The sequence below is a fragment of the Ceratotherium simum genome, chromosome 3 (assembly GCF_057802395.1).
Source record: "Ceratotherium simum simum isolate JZ-2026a chromosome 3, ASM5780239v1, whole genome shotgun sequence".
Classification (NCBI taxonomy): domain Eukaryota; kingdom Metazoa; phylum Chordata; class Mammalia; order Perissodactyla; family Rhinocerotidae; genus Ceratotherium; species Ceratotherium simum.
The window spans coordinates 65,999,044-66,017,247 of NC_141902.1; the positions used below are offsets into that span (position 1 = coordinate 65,999,044).

Sequence of the window (18,204 nt, forward strand, 5' to 3'; positions counted from 1 at the left end):
ATGCTAATCCAGTCTGGGATGAGCCCTTGCATTCATTTCAGATGACTAGGCATTGTCTAGATAAAGAAGAAGGGTGCCGTGTGTTCCCAGCATAGGGAACAGCTGCAATGTTAAGGCCCAGTAGTAGGAGAGCACATAGTGCTGAGAGATGGCTGGTAAAGATGGAGCATAGGGAACAAGGCAGAGTGGTGAGACGTAAGTAGGTAGAATCAACAAGACTCCATTATTTGCATATAGGGGAGGAGGGAGAGAGATCTTAATGGCTCCTTGGATTCTGACTTGAGCAGCAGGGTGTGTAGTAGTGCCATTTATGAACTAGGGAACACTGGAGCAGATCTGAAGTCGGGAGAGAGAGGCATGAGAGAGAGATTTGAGACATCCAAGTGGAGATGCCAAACAGACAGTTGAACATAGAGGTCCAGTGCTCAGAACAAAGGTCTGGACTAGAGATAACATATTTGTACTTGATGGCACATCTATGCTAATCCAAGCTAAGGAGATGAGTGAAAGCACATAGAGAGAGAGTGAAGAGTGGGAATAGAAGGTGGCCTGGAAAAGCCTTGAAAACGGGTATCATGGTTGCTCTGCCTCTGTCCCCAGTCTCAGTGAATGACATCACCATCTACCATGTTGCCCAAACCAGCACCTTTTCCTTTTTCCTCGCCTCTTGTTAATTCCGATTGTTGTTGTTTCTTTCTGACATTGGAAGACCAGGCCTTTATATATATTGCCCATTGGTATCTAGAGAGTGGGCCACCAAGCAAAACAGCTATTTTAAGCTTTTGAAGTAATGCAGTCCACTTGAGGTGTGGCCACTTTGGAAGACTGCCCAACTTTGGCAGAAGTGAGTGGTGTGTGTCAGCTGCTCACCCTGCAACACTTCAGTGGCGCCCAGGTCTTCATTTCTGAAGCTGGGCTTTTGAAGTACCTGTACTAAACCTTGCCTGGATCAGGTATGTGATGAAGGATTTGCCTCAGCCAATAGGAGAATGAATGCTATTATGACTATTTAATACCCCCTCTTTTCACTGAGTTGAACTAGCAGCATTTTACATGATCACCTGCAGGGAGTGTTTCTTTCAGTCTTACATTTCCTACATCACAACCTCCAAGCCAGTTGAAATCCTGGGCCTTATCTTATCCAACCAAGTTGTCTACATGAGGGCTAGATGAAGTTTGGCAGTTCCCAGATTTGGAGGCCCTCCAGAGAGTTAAGGACATTTAGTGGCTACTGAGTTAATAGTTTATCTCCTACTTCTCTACCTCGGCTGTTCCAATCGCTGTCCTCCTCCTGAGAAGCAAAGAGGTTTATTTAATTCCAGCTTCCACCTATGGGCTTCCAACACATGAAAATGCTATTTACTCAGTCTAATCCAAGCTCTATGCTATATAATAACATCATTAAACCATTGATTAGTTGAGGCCAAGAAAGGATTCAAGCACAGTCAACCTTACTCCTGGGACTAACTCCAGGCAGTTGATCCTGACCAGTTTTTCTATACTGTATATGTTGCTATCTCCACATCTCCCCACACCACAAAATAATCCCACGTAAAAGTTTTTAAAACCTTCCTTCCTGACTTTCTGTGCAATTAAAATGATGCACAGTCACCCTTACATTTTAAAAATTCTGTAGTGAGAATTTTTTTTTAAAGGTTTTGATTCGTTTCTTTCCTTCAGATCCCAGCTCTCACTATGTGATTACCTTGAAAGCATTTAACAATGTGGGTGAAGGCATCCCCCTGTACGAGAGTGCTGTGACCAGACCTCACACAGGTAAGCTATCCTATCCATTTCTGGTCTTTAGCATTTTTCCAGCAGCTTAAGTAGAATGTTGGCATGAGGCCTGCCCCATAGGTATCAGTGGAAGGAAAAGTATATGGTAGTTCAGGATGCAGGCTTCAAATAGGAAAATGGGCTTTCAACATGGAAGGTTCTGTTAATTCCTTTTTTGCTTTTTAGAAAATATTAACAATCCTGTCATGTAAACAATTCTATGTAGATGTGTAACACGTGTTTTTAATGTTTTAGGATCTATAAAACATAGTCGTGAGAGAATTAAAAGTGATTTTTCATCTTATGGTTATTGAGTTTTAAATAAAATGAGTCAGAAAATGAAAAGATCTGCATCTCTCTGGAGGAATTATATGGGTTACTGATGGCAGCAGTAAATGTATAGATTTTCTTTACTAGTCACCTGAGCTGGTTCAGAAAGTATTTTTTGATATGCTTTTTATAAGCTTTATTTATATTTATATATATTTATATAAAGAGTATAAAGTCAGATGTACTATCCATTTGATCAACTGTACATTTATTAGAAAAGAGACCAAATAGTCATTATTTTTCTTTGTAATTTATTTTAAAAGTTTCTGTAGACATATAAGACATTTAATTTAGATCTGAATGAGAAAGTTTATTGATGTAAATATATTAGAGTTGTAAATTTTTCTAAAGGGTACTGAAAACTAAAGAATTTATCATTTTCAGAAATGCTCTTTTCCATTCGTTTCCCAGAATTGTGAATCTGTATTGTCTGCTATGTCTTCTGGATACTTTGCATAATAGTACAGATTTGGCATTATTCTTTTTTAAAAAAATAATCTCTGTCCCTTTTTTTTTTTAATGCTTACTTGAGAAGACCAATATCATTACTACATGTTTGGTAGTTCTGTCCTGTCTTCTGCTTCTATGTGCTTACAATTTTATAAGTTCTTTTAAAAATAGTTTTGGTATTCCAGAAAGGAAAAAAAGTAAGATGAAAAAGAATGTATAAATAAGTGGTTTACTACTTTCTTATGTCAACCTATAATAGAAAAAAACAAATTTGAAATTATTTCCTTTTATGTGACTTAAAAATATAGCCTTTTGGCTAGAAATATACAAGGAAATGTTCCTAAGTTGTGTAACCTAGTTATCTTTTCCAAGAGTTGTTAGCAAGAAAAAAATTTCTCAAAGAAGTCTAATGATTTTTGCACCTGAAGGTGCCTTTTCTGTAACTAATTGGTATGTGTCCTGAACTTTGAACAAAGCCCTTGATTATTATGTATGCTGTTACTCTGTTATTTTTAGTCTTCATTGTATAGGAAATACACAGATGGAGACTATTACTTTAGCTTGGCAATTATTCATAAACAAGGCTCATGCCATTTCAAATTTTGAGTTGTAGGAAGGACTAGTCACCATAACCGTGTGTGAAACCTATTTTAAAACCTTAACTTAAAATAAATCAGTGTGTGTATACTTGGAAAACCTGACCAAGAGTTGGGAAAGCCCAAATGGATCCTCCTGTATTGCCCTGAGTTCATGGTGCTTGGTGCCTTTGTGCTCATTCTGGCCTCTGTTTTGACGATGATGCTTAGAGAAGAGAATGTGTCTTTGCATATGGCACAACACAGCGCATGAGTGGAGACTTTCCTTTCTATCACATAAGTACTCTGATGTCTAAAGCTCATAAAGGCTATGTCACTTGGACCCATGATAACTATGGCATTTCCTGTAACTGATTGGGATTGATCAGTGGGTTGTTCTCTGACTCTACTAGAGAAAGTGTAGCAGATATTCCTGCATGGTGTCAGTTTACCTTTCCTCAAGGACGAGTAAGGCCCTGAGTTCCTTTTGCTTTATTTGGATGTGAGCCATAGTGCTATACTGCTTTTAGACACAGGACATCAGCAGATCTGAACTGGACCTTGTGTGGGTATCAGATACCCCCAGTACCAAGACCAGGCCAAGTTCCATTGGCTGACATTCATGACTCAGGTTTGAGAGTAGGATCCTTACATGCCTAGTCATATACATTGATAAGCCATGTCCCAAAAATTCAGCCACATTCTCTGAAATATCAAAACTGATCATGAGCTTTGTTTTGCTTGTTCAGAAATTATACCCTTGATTTTAAAAGCAATTTTTATCTTTTCATGATCCTTTTTGGACAGAAGGTAGAATTTTCAAGTAATTTAAAGAAAATTTAAGTATGAATACTTTAATATAATCACTGAATTATCACATTTTAAAATACCTACAGAATACAGTAGAGAATATAGGTAATTACTGTTTTTCTAGGTGTTTTCCCACAATTTTTTCCTGAAAGAATACAAGTGGACATATACTTTTACATGAATGGTGGTTATCTATTAATTCCAGATTCTTTTTCTCTTTCTTCATTTCTCACCTTTCATTCCATTATATTACCCCACATTTCCCTTTTATTTTTATGTTAAAATGCCACTTCCCTTTTTTAATTACTTTTTACCCAGACACTTCTGAAGTTGATTTATTTGTTATTAATGCTCCATACACTCCAGTGCCAGATCCCACTCCCATGATGCCACCAGTGGGAGTTCAGGCTTCCATTCTGAGTCATGACACCATAAGGATTACATGGGCGGACAACTCACTGCCCAAACACCAGAAGATTACAGACTCCCGGTACTACACAGTCCGATGGAAAACCAACATCCCAGCAAACACCAAGTACAAGGTACTGGCACATTTGCTCTGGGTGACAAAAGCTAATTATTGATATTTTCTAATTCTAAAGTTCTTGATTCATATGTTTCCAGAATGCAAATGCAACGACTTTGAGTTATTTGGTGACTGGTTTAAAAGCAAATACACTCTATGAATTCTCCGTGATGGTGACCAAAGGTCGAAGATCAAGCACGTGGAGTATGACAGCCCATGGGACCACCTTTGAATTAGGTATGTGTAGTCAGAACCGTATGTCATATGGCATTTCTTCTTTGCAAGATGTGAAAGCCAGTGGAAGTCCGTGCTAATGTTGTGCCACGTTCCAAGTCATAAGACTTCTCATCACCTGCTTTTACTACCCAAGGAAAGAATTGAGTGTACGAATTGACATATTTACAGAACACAGTGAGCAACTACAGGTGGAGTTAAGTGTTTGCTTTTTCAGCTGATGAATTATATTTTTTTCATCATTGTATAAGAACATTAGCAAATAACAGTATAATGTAATGCAAAGTATACTGGCTTTTAGGAATCAAGAGACTTGAGTTCAGTCCCAGGTCAGCCATCTACTGACTGATCATAGGCAAGTCATCCAACCTCTCTGAATATGTTTCTTCCATCTATAAAAGAAGGGTAACAATCTCTGCCTTTCCCACTTTAGAGGGTTATTGTATGGGTAAAATGAGGAGCAGATAGGAAAGCACATGGTAAATTATAAAGCGCTGTATAGATGTAAGAGATTATTGTCATTAATCCTGCTTTACTGTTGAATTGAGATAGAAAAGATGAAGACACCTGCCCTTCACCAGGCAGCTGCAATGCCATGCTTGCTAGAGCCTGAGCACTTGACCAGGGGACCCCAAAGCTGCCCCAGCAGCTTTCTTGCAAACCAATTAGTGTCTTGTAAAATCTCCCACTGGAGTATCCTTAGGGTTTCTGTCTGTAAGTAAACATGAAAGAGAAGAGACAATGAAGCAAATTAAGGGGAAAGCAGGCCATCCAATTTTGAGATTATTTGCCTTTTGCTCACTTGTAGGCCCAGCCTTCTGCCCGTTGTACTTTCCTAGCACGGGGATAGGTATGACCATTGGGGGTCTCTGTCTCTTCTGGCCTCCTGTTTCTTTCTCTCCTATATATAAAAAATGACAAAATGGAGCTATAAAATCTCCCCAGACTGGGCTTGGCCCTAGTGTGTATCTTCTGCACAGTTAGTTGGACTTCCTTTAGAGAAAAAGGGTTGGATTTGTAGAGCTAGAAATATAGTGCACAAAAGCTTAAGCAGACTTTGAGTTTGCTTTCTTTGCCAGTTTTAAGAATATCTTTTTGCTTTAATTCCATCCCATTAGCTAATATATGATATTGTTTATTCCCCTAGGAATTTTTTACCAGGCTTCCTTCCATTTTATACTAGAATTCCAGTATTTCAGGAAGAGAAGAGTCAATTTAAGAATGTACTTAATTTGCTTATTTCCCTATAATACATTAAAGATTTTTAGCCATAACATGGAAACACAAGAAACGCAGTGTCATTGTTATTTTATTGGTTTTTCTGTTCCATAAACAGCTTTATATTTCAGAGCAATAACCTCAGTTGACAGTTAGTTTTCAGTGAAAACTTAAAATAAAAAACATCGATTTGTAAATCACTTATTTTCTGAGGGAATAAGGATTTTCAAACCTCATATTTGGTTTGAAGAGTTAACTATAGGTGAGAGAGAGAATTATTTTGCGCTTAAAAATATTCTAACAAAGTAATCCAAATTAGGGGAGAATGTCATCTTGGGCAAATTACATAAATTTTCTCATTTTCAGTGTCCTGATACATCAAACAGAGCTAGTAACTTCCTTTCAAGTTGCCATAAGTGTTAAGTGAAATGGTATTTGTAAAATGCCTGGTATATAGTAGGAACTTGGTAACTTCAAATGTCTTTCTATTTCCCTGCCTAACTATCCTACATATTCCTGACCTCCAGCTGAGATGCCAGTTCTGTATCCTCATAGTGTGGTATTTTCTCTTGGGTACTTGGCATATTCTTCTTTTTTATTTTATTTTATTTTTTTCTGAGGAAGATTGGCCCTGAGCTAACATGTGTTGCCAATCTTCCTCTTTTTGCTAAGGAAGATTGTCCCTGAGCTAACATCCATGTCCATCTTCCTCTATTTTGTATGTGGGATGCCACCGCAGCATGGCTTGATGAGCAGTGTGTGTGTTCGTGCCTAGGGTTCAAACCTGCAAACCCTGGGCTGCTGAAGCGGAGCATGTGAACTTAACCACTGTGCCACTGGGCTAGCCCTTGCATATTCTTCTTTTTATTGGAGCTATTTATAGATAGACTATGAGTTCTTTGAAGCCAAGAGGCTTTATCTTTTTTGGCTTGTACCCTTTATAGTGCCTTATAAATGGAAAGAGTTGAGGAAATGGTAAATTAAGTTGAAATGCTTAGGAATTGTTGAAAGCATTGTTATTTTGTAGTTCCTACTTCTCCACCCAAGGATGTGACAGTTGTGAGTAAAGAAGGAAAACCTAGGACCATAATTGTAAATTGGCAGCCTCCCTCTGAAGCCAATGGCAAAATTACAGGTAAGATGCTTTTGAGTGTGTGTCTATTCCCTATTCCTGCCTGGTAGAAGCATTCCAGGAGAGTACTGTGTTGTTAGGAGAAATGGGAGTCTGAAGGCCAGCTTGGTCATTTTATGAGGTGCTGTGAGTCACAGTGGTCCTCGAAAGTGGAGCACAGGGGTGTGCTATTTGCCCATAGTGATGTAAAAATGAGTTGCCAGCTGGTTTTTCTAACTCACATTGCGTGAAAGTCATGGGTTGCACTAGACAGCCTTTGGCTATAGTGGGACCTTGTGGAGACATTTATTTTCCTCAGAAAAGCTGTTCTTCTCTGGCTCTGACTAGATGTCTAGCTTTGGAGTTAAAGACTAACTCTACAGGGTAATACTCAATAAATACAGATTCACCTCTTCTACTCTGAAGCCGAAAAAGCCGAGTAGACTTTTAAGTCCTTTTTTCCCCCCAGGCCTGCTACTTCAGCTTCCTGTGCTCTTACAACTAGAGTTAAAATTTGAATTCAGCTAGGGCTTTGAAGGGTCCTGGAATTTTTTCTTGCACTTCCAGAAAAGAACCTTCCACAATAGAGGACACTGTGCCTTCCCCAGCCTTATCAAGGAGGAAAGCCTGATGAGATTTAGCTGCTAGTTATTACCCTTGGAGCCGCTGCTCCATGTGGGTGTATGTGAGGAAGAGGAGTTTGTCTTCTGAAGTTTCTTTGTATGAGTAAAGTGGCCTAAGGAAACTGAAAGCACTTGTTAGCATTATCCTGCTTCGACTTTCGATAGGAATTCCTTTCCATAAATCCCTGGTCTTTATGTCATTTTTTAGGTTTCAGAATTTGCCTCTTCCATAAAAGTATCAAGCATGATTTAACTTGGATTACATTTTACTTTGTCTTTAAAAATCAGTAATAATGCAGTACATTTTTGCACTGTGTAGGTCAGATAGGCTTGTGGTTGTGGCTCTTCCCACCTCAGCCCTGGAGATTGAGTGCCCTCTGGTGGAAGTATCAGGTGACGTTTCTTACCCCAAGTCTGAGAAAACTTAACAGAGGTTGCTGCCCATCTCCCAGGAGTTTTTCTCCTGGAAATCACATTGGTGAGAGCTAAAACAGCATGGCAGGTCATTATTGGTTTTCAAAACTGCGTTATTTTAATTATAGACTCTTGAAGGGTACACTATTCAAGTATTAGGATGTTGGGGTGATTGTATTATTTTCCTTACGTGATTTCTTGGCTTCTGCGAGTACTTAATCCTATATTTTTATCTTAACTACTTTTATTACTTCACCTGCTGATATAGATGATAACTTATAGCCTGGCACTGTTGAAATGTGGTTTGCCCTATATTATGTTTAGTGTAGCAATTTTAATGCATTTTACCTTTGCTGTTTAATCAGTACGTGTTCTCTACTTGTATGTGCTGTAACATATATCTTTATTCACTTACTAATTGCAAAAGAAAAAGCAGGAATAAGATTTCTTTTCCCATTAACTCCTTTGGACAGGTTACATCATATATTACAGTACGGATGTGAATGCAGAGATACATGACTGGGTTATTGAGCCTGTGGTGGGAAACAGGCTGACTCACCAGATACAAGAGTTAACGCTTGACACACCATACTACTTCAAAATCCAGGCGCGGAACTCAAAGGGCATGGGGCCCATGTCTGAAGCTGTCCAATTCAGAACACCTAAAGGTAAAGCTCCCCAAACACAGTGTTTTATTATATTTCTCTTTAGTGGGGCTATGCTTGCACATACCACATTAGCATATAGAGATTATGGATAATAGAAGTCCTGATGGTGAGCTTATGAGCCACAGTGTGAACATTTATCTCAGAATGATCCCTCACCTACCCATTGACTGCCAAATCAGTGCTCCCTAGGTTACTGGCCTAACCATATCGTGTACAGGGGAACTTTGACTCCAGGCTGTTTGAGGCAGATGAATGCAGTGTCTAAAAATGTTTAAAGTTGGATCAGATGTGATTCTCTTGGTTCCCATACAGAGTAACAGCATGTTATTATGATGGATGATTCTCTTTCAACACATGCAGGCTCTTACCCTGAAAGGCTTATTCGTGGACCTTTGTAGAGAGAAAGAGACTAAAAGGGGCCCTTTAAAGAAAACGCTAGATAAGAAAGTGAAGATAAAATATTGAACCAAGTGAGTTTAGGAATAAAATTTAGTTGGGGACTGAGTCTGTGGAAATAGGGAAACCATAAATGAATTTCTTTTCTGTTAGTACTAAAAACAAGACTCAATTTGTTTGGAAGTTTGTGGGGTTTTATTTTTTTCCTTTAAAAATTCTGCCTGTCCCATTTTCAAAGCTTGTGATCCTTGCTCTTGTTTTTTCTTCCCCTGTGCTTGGCCTGTTAGCGGACTCCTCTGATAAAATGCCTAATGATCAAGGTAAATGAGTAGATGGCCTCTTTTTCCTTTCCTCTCTTTTGTGACCTATTATTAGCTTTTCGTTGTTTTTGTTTCTTTTTTTTTTTTCCTAAAAAATCAGTACACGTGTTAAAAACCACATATTTATTGGCCAAAGTGGAGTTGAGTCCATGTTTCTGGCACTTGGGGTATCTGAAAAGCTTGGGAATCTACTTAGGAGCTAAATAGTCTAGCAGGAAAAATAAACAGTTCTGCAGCTGTAGGAGGTTGGCCTTAAGTGTGGGTCAGATTATCCTTTGCACTGAGATACTGAATACTGAAGTTCTGTAACAGTGATAGGCATTTCAGCATGATGAGAACAAGTATACCAATCTGTCATATTTGTAGCTTCTAGGATTTTATTAGTGTCTCTAAATGAACAGTTGTAATCAAATTCAGCAAATACCCTATTTTCCTCCCCCCACGAAGAATCTACAAATTTATACTACTGAGTTGTGTGATTATCCATGACAAAATTAGTGCTATTTATTCTATTACCATAAGCTTAGTTCAGAGCTCTTTTTCCATTTCTTCCCTTAAATATATCTGCCCATTTTAAAAGAGGATAGAAACAATTTAAGATGGAAACTTAGGAAGCACAGGCCTCAATGTCACTGTTCTTGAAATGATCTGTCAGCATAGTCTTTTCACTGTCATTGCTGTGGTGGAGAGGTAACTGTACTTTGTGATTTTCATCTCTGGGAAGTCAGTTAATAGTTGGTATCTGTTTTCTATACTAAGAGACAACAATAAAAGTAAATTTAATGGTTGCTTTCATGGTTTAAGAGTTGTTATTAGAAACAAAAATCTTTGGACCTTGGTTAATGACAAAGAAGAGTCAGAACTTGAGGTTTCAAGTTTCAGGGCTTTGAAAATGTGTTTGCATTCGATGAGTCTTTTGTTGTACATTGGAGAAACTGCAAAAATGCTGTGGGGGGGGGCACCCTAATCATGGTAGAAACTTTGACTTAAGTGTGAGAACAGAAAAATAACCATACTGTGTATGCACAGAATATAAATGTGTGCATTGTTCTTCCCTCACTTTACTCCATGACGCAGAGGGCAATTCTTAGCTGCACCACACCTCTGGTATTTAAAATTCTTTAACCATATTTATTTTTAGTGTTTGGTTAATCCTTGGAATTTCTTGTTCATAGGTTAAATATAAAAGAACAAATATTGGGAAATACAGGAATTCAACCAACCAGTTTATAGTCATGCACTGCGTATTGATGATTCAGTCAACGACAGACCGCATATATGATGGAGGTCTCATAAGATTAGTACTATATAGCCTAGGTGTATAGTAGGCTATACCATCTAGGTTTGTGTAAGGACACTCTATGATGTTCGCACGACAACAAAATAGCCTAACGATGCATTTCTCAGGACATATCCCCATCGTTAAGCGACGCATAACTAGTTGGTAAAGTGTGTTCTTTGGCAATTATTTACATAATATGATACTCTGGATAGTTTGGCTTAAATGTGGGCTACCTGACAGATAAGTACACCTAAATATGAAGAGCCTTACAAGAGCTAAGTCATTTCTGCCAACTAGAGTTTATTGTAGTGGAAAGAACAACTCAAATCTTGACCTATGGAGTGTGCCGTTTGGGAGGAGTGATGGCAGCAGAAGTAAGGGGATAAAGTAATAAGTATGGACAGTGCAAGAGGGGTCAGGGACTGCAAGTTAAATTCTAGAATATGCCCTTCTGGATAGCCAAGAATTTCTGTTATCTTTGGGGGTTTTGAGCTTCTGGACATAGAGAATATTGTTTTCATCTCTAGATGTATTCTCTTAAATGAACTACATACAGAAACCTTCAGATTTTGATTTCTTTCATTTCCTCCAAGTCTGATAATTTATGGAAGTATTTGACATAAGCTCTAATGTTTTACAGAAACACATCTAGTTTATGCATTTCTACTCATGCTTTATTTGCAGAAATAACCCTCACTTATAAGTGTTTTCTGAAGCTTCATGCGCTCTGCCTCTGTAAAGGGAAAGATTATATTCTTCCCTAAAAATTTATTATGCTTGTAATAATAGTAGTTAATATTTATTGAACATTTACTATGTGTCAGGCAGCATTCAAAGTATTTTGTATGAGTAAATGGAAATTTAATCCTTTCGTGAAGTAGATACCATTATTGTCACTGTTTTACAGTGAGGAAACTGAGACCCAGAAACAATAGTTAAATAAGTAGCCAAAAGTCAGTTAGCACCTGATGGAGCACATGATACACTCAAGTGCAGGCATCTGTTACAGACTGTGGTGTATTAACTATGAGGAGCAGCTTTTACTCTGCAGTTCTGTCGGACCTCTTCAAGAGAAGTGCAATACTGCTTTCTGGCCGCAGACCTTGGATTGAGGAATGCCTTTGCTTTACTGGGAAAGGACTCCTTGTATTCCTTGTATTTGCTTTTACCCTAGCAGTTTTCTATAAATAAGAAAAACATTCAAGACCAAGAAGATGAATTTCAAAAAAACTGATAATTGTGTTTTCTGAGGCCTGCTTGTGAGGCCCAAGTCTGAGGTCAGCAGCCCCACTTATTATGTTCCATGATGATGGATAAGGACAGTCTCCTTTGTGAGCAATTGAGAGGGAAGACTTTGTTTCTTCATCTTTGGATATTTAGGTGCTGAGCAGGAACTGAGAACCCAATTTGAACCTCCACTTTGCCTTCCTGCTCCTGCTTAGGGTAACTTTATATTTGGAAAGGCAACTTTATTTGAGAAAAGAATCCACACACTAGTGACACCTGGTAGGCCAGATCAGCATAGCCGAGTCCTTTGGAAGAGTCCAGATCTTTAATGCAGAAGTTAACCTAACTGGTCCCCTTGGTTCCTTTTCCGAGGGAAGCTACTTTTGCCGTAAGTGCTCTGAGCAGTCTTTTCAGGAACTGTTTCCTGTGCTAGAGAAGTGAGTGTGTTCCCACCTCTGAACAGCTAGTGGTAGTCTAGTCACATGCCAGATACAACCATGGAACGAGATGTCAGCCTTTCAGATGCCTCATTGCATAGAAAGCTATACCTTAGTTTGCTCTGCACAAATAGACTGCATTTTCCCTTGTTGTTTACGTGCTACTTCATTTTCTCATGGCAAGAGTAGACTGAAAACATTTTTTTGTAGAAAACACACACTAGCTGTGAAGTGGACTTATCACACCAATGGGTTGGGTCATTACTGACGTGATTTCTTCTCCTTCAGCCTCAGGATCTGCAGGAAAAGGAAGCCGGCTGCCAGACCTAGGATCTGACTACAAACCTCCGATGAGCGGTAAAGCCCTTCCTGTGGCTTTTTTGGCCTATTATGGGCATGACGTGGTTCTGCTTGAAATCTTGAAATGTCTTTTGTAGCTTGTGTGTGGTGGGTTGTAGCGTGTTACCTATTTTCTTCTATTTAATAGTGTTAGCTTTAGGCATTTTCTGGCAAATATTTGCTGAATTACTACAAACTCATTCATTATAGGATTCATAAATAAAATTTGTTTCCCCACATATCCAGCTTAAAATAAGATTAATTCTAAACAAACAAGTCTTCCTTTTGCCCACTGCCTCTACAAAAGAATTAGAATCTTGCTTTCAAAAATAAACCCTCTAGTGGAATTAGCCATCACCCAGAAGAAGCCAAAGAAATGCTTTGGAATCATTAATTTCTCCCCACACTGCTTCAGTGTTTTTAGTTTGGAAGTTCTAAAAGATTCTTCTCACTCTCCTAGCCGTCCTAAGAGCCTGGTGCCTTCTAATTACTTAAATGATGACACCTACTTCTCTACAGACTTCACCATTTGTAAGTTACTCTCTCACATGAAATCACATTTGATCCTCATAACACTTTGAAGCAGGGAGAGAGATATCATCATTCCCATTTTATACATTAAGAGACTCTGGAGAAGTACTATGCCTGGGCCATCCACTAATTATGGAAGTTCTAGAACCAAAACCCAGGTCTTCTGACTTATGGTTGTGCCTTTTCTGCTATCACATGCAGCCTAAAAGGCATGGGTTCTGCACCAGATGTGGGAATCCAGGATAGTGAAATGTTCACAAAAGGAGTTACTAGAAATGACCCTACTGTCTCCTTACCCCTGCCAGAGAAACATACAGAAGAGAAAGGCCTATCCTCTAGAAGCTCCTAGTCTAAATGTGGAGATAAAATGATCTCTTGGGCCAGCCCCGATGGCCTAGTGGTTAAGTTCAGCGCACTCCGCTTCGGCAGTGCGGGTTCAGTTCCTGTACACAAACCTACACCGTTCTGTTAGCGGCCATGCTGTGCTGGCGGCCCATATACTAAAAAGTAGAGGAAGATTGGCATGGATGTTAGCTCAGGGTGAATCAGCCTATTCTTAGGAGAGCCAGACAAACTTGCATGCTTCAAGAAATTTTTAGGCTCAGAGTTCTAGGACTTTGTTTATGGGTTTCTCCTCCTGGGATGCATATGTTACATTTATGTGCTGTCCACAGTATAACATTTAAGGCCATGAGAAAAGTAATTATTTCTTTGCCTTTTCTTTCGTTCATGCATTTATTCATTCACTCACACATATTTTTAAAGGTTCAGGTTCTATGTAACAGGCTCTGGAGCAGTAGTGGAGTGAGTAACAAACTACCTGATAGAGAAAAGGGAAAGCTTCATAGAAGAGGTGCTATCTGACCCAGATTTTAAAGGCTGCATAGAAGATTGCTATGTATGTCAAGGAGGGGGTTGAACATTCCAGGAAGCAATAACAGCATGTGCAAAGGCATGGCAGTATAAAACAGCCTGCTCCCTCCAGGGGTCACACTACCTAGAGACAGAATAGAAAAGGTAGGTTAGAACCAGCCTGCTAAATGCTCAGGTACCAATGCTAAGAAATGTGAGCTTCACTCCTGTAAATAACATATATAAGCAGTCTGATACTACTGGTAAACTATGACTTCATTTATTAAGTATCTGATATTATTAGTCTGATAACAGTGAAGAATGAGTCGGGGCTAAGAGTATGAAGTCAGAAAAGAGTGGTTAGGAAGCTGTTGCAGTAGTCCAGATGAGGCCTAAGAAATGGCCTATCATAATGTCCCTTGTAGGAGAGTTGATGCTCCCTTTGGCAGCTGACTCTTATTCAGTCTTAGAAGCGAGCTTTTGGCCAGCTCAGAAGTTAAAGGTCTCAAATACAGTTAAATGAGATTCATCTCTGTTGAATGCAGAAGACCTGCCACCACCACCTCTGCTTGCCCCCCACACCCCAGCTCCCCAGCCTCTGATTTGCAATGCCTACCCAACCCAGTAGCTCAGCACTGCTGTTAATAAAAGTTTTATGTAAAGCCCTAATATGGTGTAATTTAATTGGCCTCTAGTTCTATAGTCTTTCCCAAATATAAAAATGTTATTTTATTGAACATCAGTGTATACAGTTTAAGTTGTCTATCTGCTTACCTTTTTCTTGGAAATGAAGGATAAAAATAATTGAACCAAATGTAGAAGAATAAGTTCTTCAGCCCTCCTAAACCAGCCCAGATTTAGCACTGTGCTTAGATATAGCCTATAAAATCATAGAATCAAAAGTTGGAAGGTCAGCTAATCCAGTGTTATGGAAGGGATTCCCACAATAAGTATAGTTTGGATTAGGTCATAAGTTTATAAACCAGCTTGTATATGAGAATCACTTTAGGAGCTTTTCTGAAAACATAGATTCCCGGGCCATACATGGTAGGAATTCCATCCACAACATCCCACACTGGTGGGATGACTCTTCTTAAGTACTTCTAGTGACTAAACACTCATTACTTGGCAAAGCAGCCCATCCCATTATTGTACAGCTCTGATTGTTTGAAAGACAAGAGAGTAACTAGAAGGAAAGACATCAGATATCCGTGGTTGTTAGATCTGTGTGGTGGGATTTCCCATATTTTATAATATGAGCATGTATAACTTTTGTAATGAGATGGGAAGCAAAGAAATATATTTCAGAAAATGAAAGAACAAGACTTAGAATAGAGCTAGCTGTATTACAAAAGCCCTTGGTAAAAAGCTTGGGGGGCCGGCCCCGTGGCTCATGCGGTTAAGTGCGCGCACTCCACTGTGGCGGCCCGGGGTTCGCCGGTTCGGATCCCGGGCGCACACCGACGCACTGCTTGTCGAGCCATGCTGTGGCGGTGTCCCATATAAAGTAGAGGAAGATGGGCACGGATGTTAGCCCAGGGCAAGTCTTCCTCAGAAAAAAGAGGAGGATTGGCATCAGATGTTAGCTCAGGGCTGATCTTCCTCACAAAAAAAAGGAAAAAAAAGCTTGGACCTCATCCTGTAAGCAATGGGGAAATAATAATAGGAAGAAGAAGAAAATCTAAATTTCCTCAAGGTGCTAAATGATCTGGCCTCTGCACACCTCTTCTCTTCATCTCATCTCACACCTCTTCAGCCTCATCTCTGTCTTTTTTCTGTTCACTTCTTTCCCTCTAACTTTGCGTATCCCTCTTTGCTTAAGTAACACTGACTGCCTTTCTCTTCCTTGATCATGCCAAGCTCATTCCTGCCTTAGGATTCTTCCACTAGCTGTTCCCTCTCTCAGGAATGTTCTTCCTCCCGGTCTTTGTATGGTGGGATCTTTCTCATCATTCAAATCTCAGCTCAGATGTCATCTCCTCAGAGAAGCTTTTTCTCACCACTCAATCTAAAAGAGCTAACCTAGCCACTCTGTATCATATCCCCTCATTTTATTTCTTTCGTAGCACTTACTACTAACTAATCATTTCGTATTTGTTTATTGTCTGTCCCCACCCCAGCATTCACATCTTTGTTGTTCACTGTTGCATCATTAGTACTTAGAACAATGCCTGGCACATGGTAACCAGTCAGTAAATATTTGTCAAATAAAAGCATATGTACAGACTTACTTTTTCCTGAAACTGAATAAGAAAATTAACTCTGTATAGATTGTATTTATAAAAACAAAAAGACTTCATTTTTCAAGTAATTTTTTGTCATCTCAGACATCTATATATTGGAAAAGACTTTTGCGTTCTATGAAGGTGCATTTTTAAAATGGTTTTGAAAGTCAGAAAACTAAATAATTTACAAATGATGCTTTACAAGACAAATTTCTTTATAATGTATGACACCAGAGGGGCAGACCCTTTATTTGTTCAAGTATAATGTTAAGTATAATTTGAGAAGCTTTTACTAACACCAGCTTTGTGCAAAGCACCAGGCTGAGAACTGTACATAGGGCAGAAACTCAGCTCTGCGTTTCATAATCTAGAGGAGATAGCCACGTTTATGAGACACTTTTATACAAGGCACAGTGATGAGTGTTATGAAGAAGCTCACACGAAGGTTCTATAGCCTGATTGTATGCATTTTTAGAATTCTCTAACACTAACGAATGTACTATTTTCCCTCTCCAGGCAGTAACAGCCCTCATGGAAGCCCCACCTCTCCTCTAGACAGTAACATGCTCCTGGTCATCATCGTGTCGGTTGGTGTCATCACCATTGTGGTGGTCGTGATCATCGCTGTCTTTTGCACCAGGCGCACCACCTCTCACCAGAAAAAGTAAGGAGCCCTAAATGCAGCCCATAAATTTTTGATATCTATTCTTTTGCTTCTATGTGACTTCTGTATTTGGAGTTGAGTTAAATTACACAGAGTTAAAACATAAAACACGATGTTTTAAATATTTTTAAAGGAAATGCAAACTGGTTCCTCTTATAAATGTGTATTGGTCAGGGTCCTGGCGGGAAAGACGTGGCACGCTCAAATGAGGTGAAAGAGAGTTCAGTGAAGTCCCTTTACAAAGTCCTGGGTGGGGTTAGGGAAACGAGGCAGTGATGTTCAAGAGCCAGCACCAACGATAAGCCACCATCACCTTTAGCCTGAAAGAGCAAGAGTTCTGAAGAAGAGAGAGCTGTTTTCAGAGATCTGAAGCAGCAGGAGAGGCTTTCCCCCAGGAGCTGTGTGTGGTGGTAGGAATGTAGCCACTGCCAGCCTCTGTCCCAGCAGGGAGGGGGCAGGAGAAAAAACATCTCCTACCTCCAGCCTCTTGCTTGTGCCTTCTACTGACCAAACCCAACTGGAAGCCAGGGGCAGGGGTTCCAAGTAGATATAGTTCGTTTAACTCACCCTCTGAAGTCATAGAGCCAAGTAGAGAATAGATCGGGAGAGGAAGGTGGACAGTGTCCAGCCTGGCCGGTGGCCCCTTTGGAGTACTGTCTATACATGCACACAGCGAACCAGATGCACAAGGATTTGTGGACGTTCTTATAGGCTGTTTCATGCACAAATGCCAGCTGAGATGGAAGAAGACCATAGGCCTCTTATTCTAAATCTAAGAATACTTTTAAAGAAGTAATACCAAGTGTGGAAGTTGAGGTTGGGACCAGCAGTGGGTGGGTGGGTGGTCGGTGGGGAGAGGTATTGATTTAATGACTAAGAAAGGGTCGTTTATAATCAGCATGTCAAATTCGCAGAGAGGTCAGATGGCTGCTAGCCCTGAACTCCTGTGGGACTTCGGGGCTTCTGGCTCATTGTCTAGAGCAGATAGCAAGGTGATTCAGTCATGGTAGTGCTTTATAACAGCCCACACTCCTGGACTTGAGAGAATCCATGACCCAGGATCACACTGAACTCATATATCTGGCCAGCAAGACAGATACCATAAAAAAGGAGATTCCTGAGTTACCCCTAATAGCAAAAACACAGTATTTAGTTGCAATATCCTAAAAGATTGTAAGATGGAGGTATTACACCAT

General features: G+C 39.7%; 1 protein-coding gene across 4 annotated transcripts in view; it reads left to right on the forward strand.

Moving 5' to 3' along the window:
- The window catches only part of NEO1 (neogenin 1), a 233,387-nt gene that overhangs the window by 199,227 nt on the left and 15,956 nt on the right, over positions 1-18,204 (forward strand). For all 4 annotated transcript variants that reach the window (XM_087428672.1, XM_087428673.1, XM_087428670.1 and 1 more), the window contains exons 16-22: positions 1,681-1,776; positions 4,308-4,483; positions 4,566-4,704; positions 6,947-7,054; positions 8,541-8,735; positions 12,686-12,754; positions 16,861-17,008. In XM_087428672.1, coding sequence (XP_087284798.1) covers positions 1,681-1,776; positions 4,308-4,483; positions 4,566-4,704; positions 6,947-7,054; positions 8,541-8,735; positions 12,686-12,754; positions 16,861-17,008 — 931 coding nt within the window. The remainder of the gene's footprint in view (positions 1-1,680; positions 1,777-4,307; positions 4,484-4,565; positions 4,705-6,946; positions 7,055-8,540; positions 8,736-12,685; positions 12,755-16,860; positions 17,009-18,204) is intronic.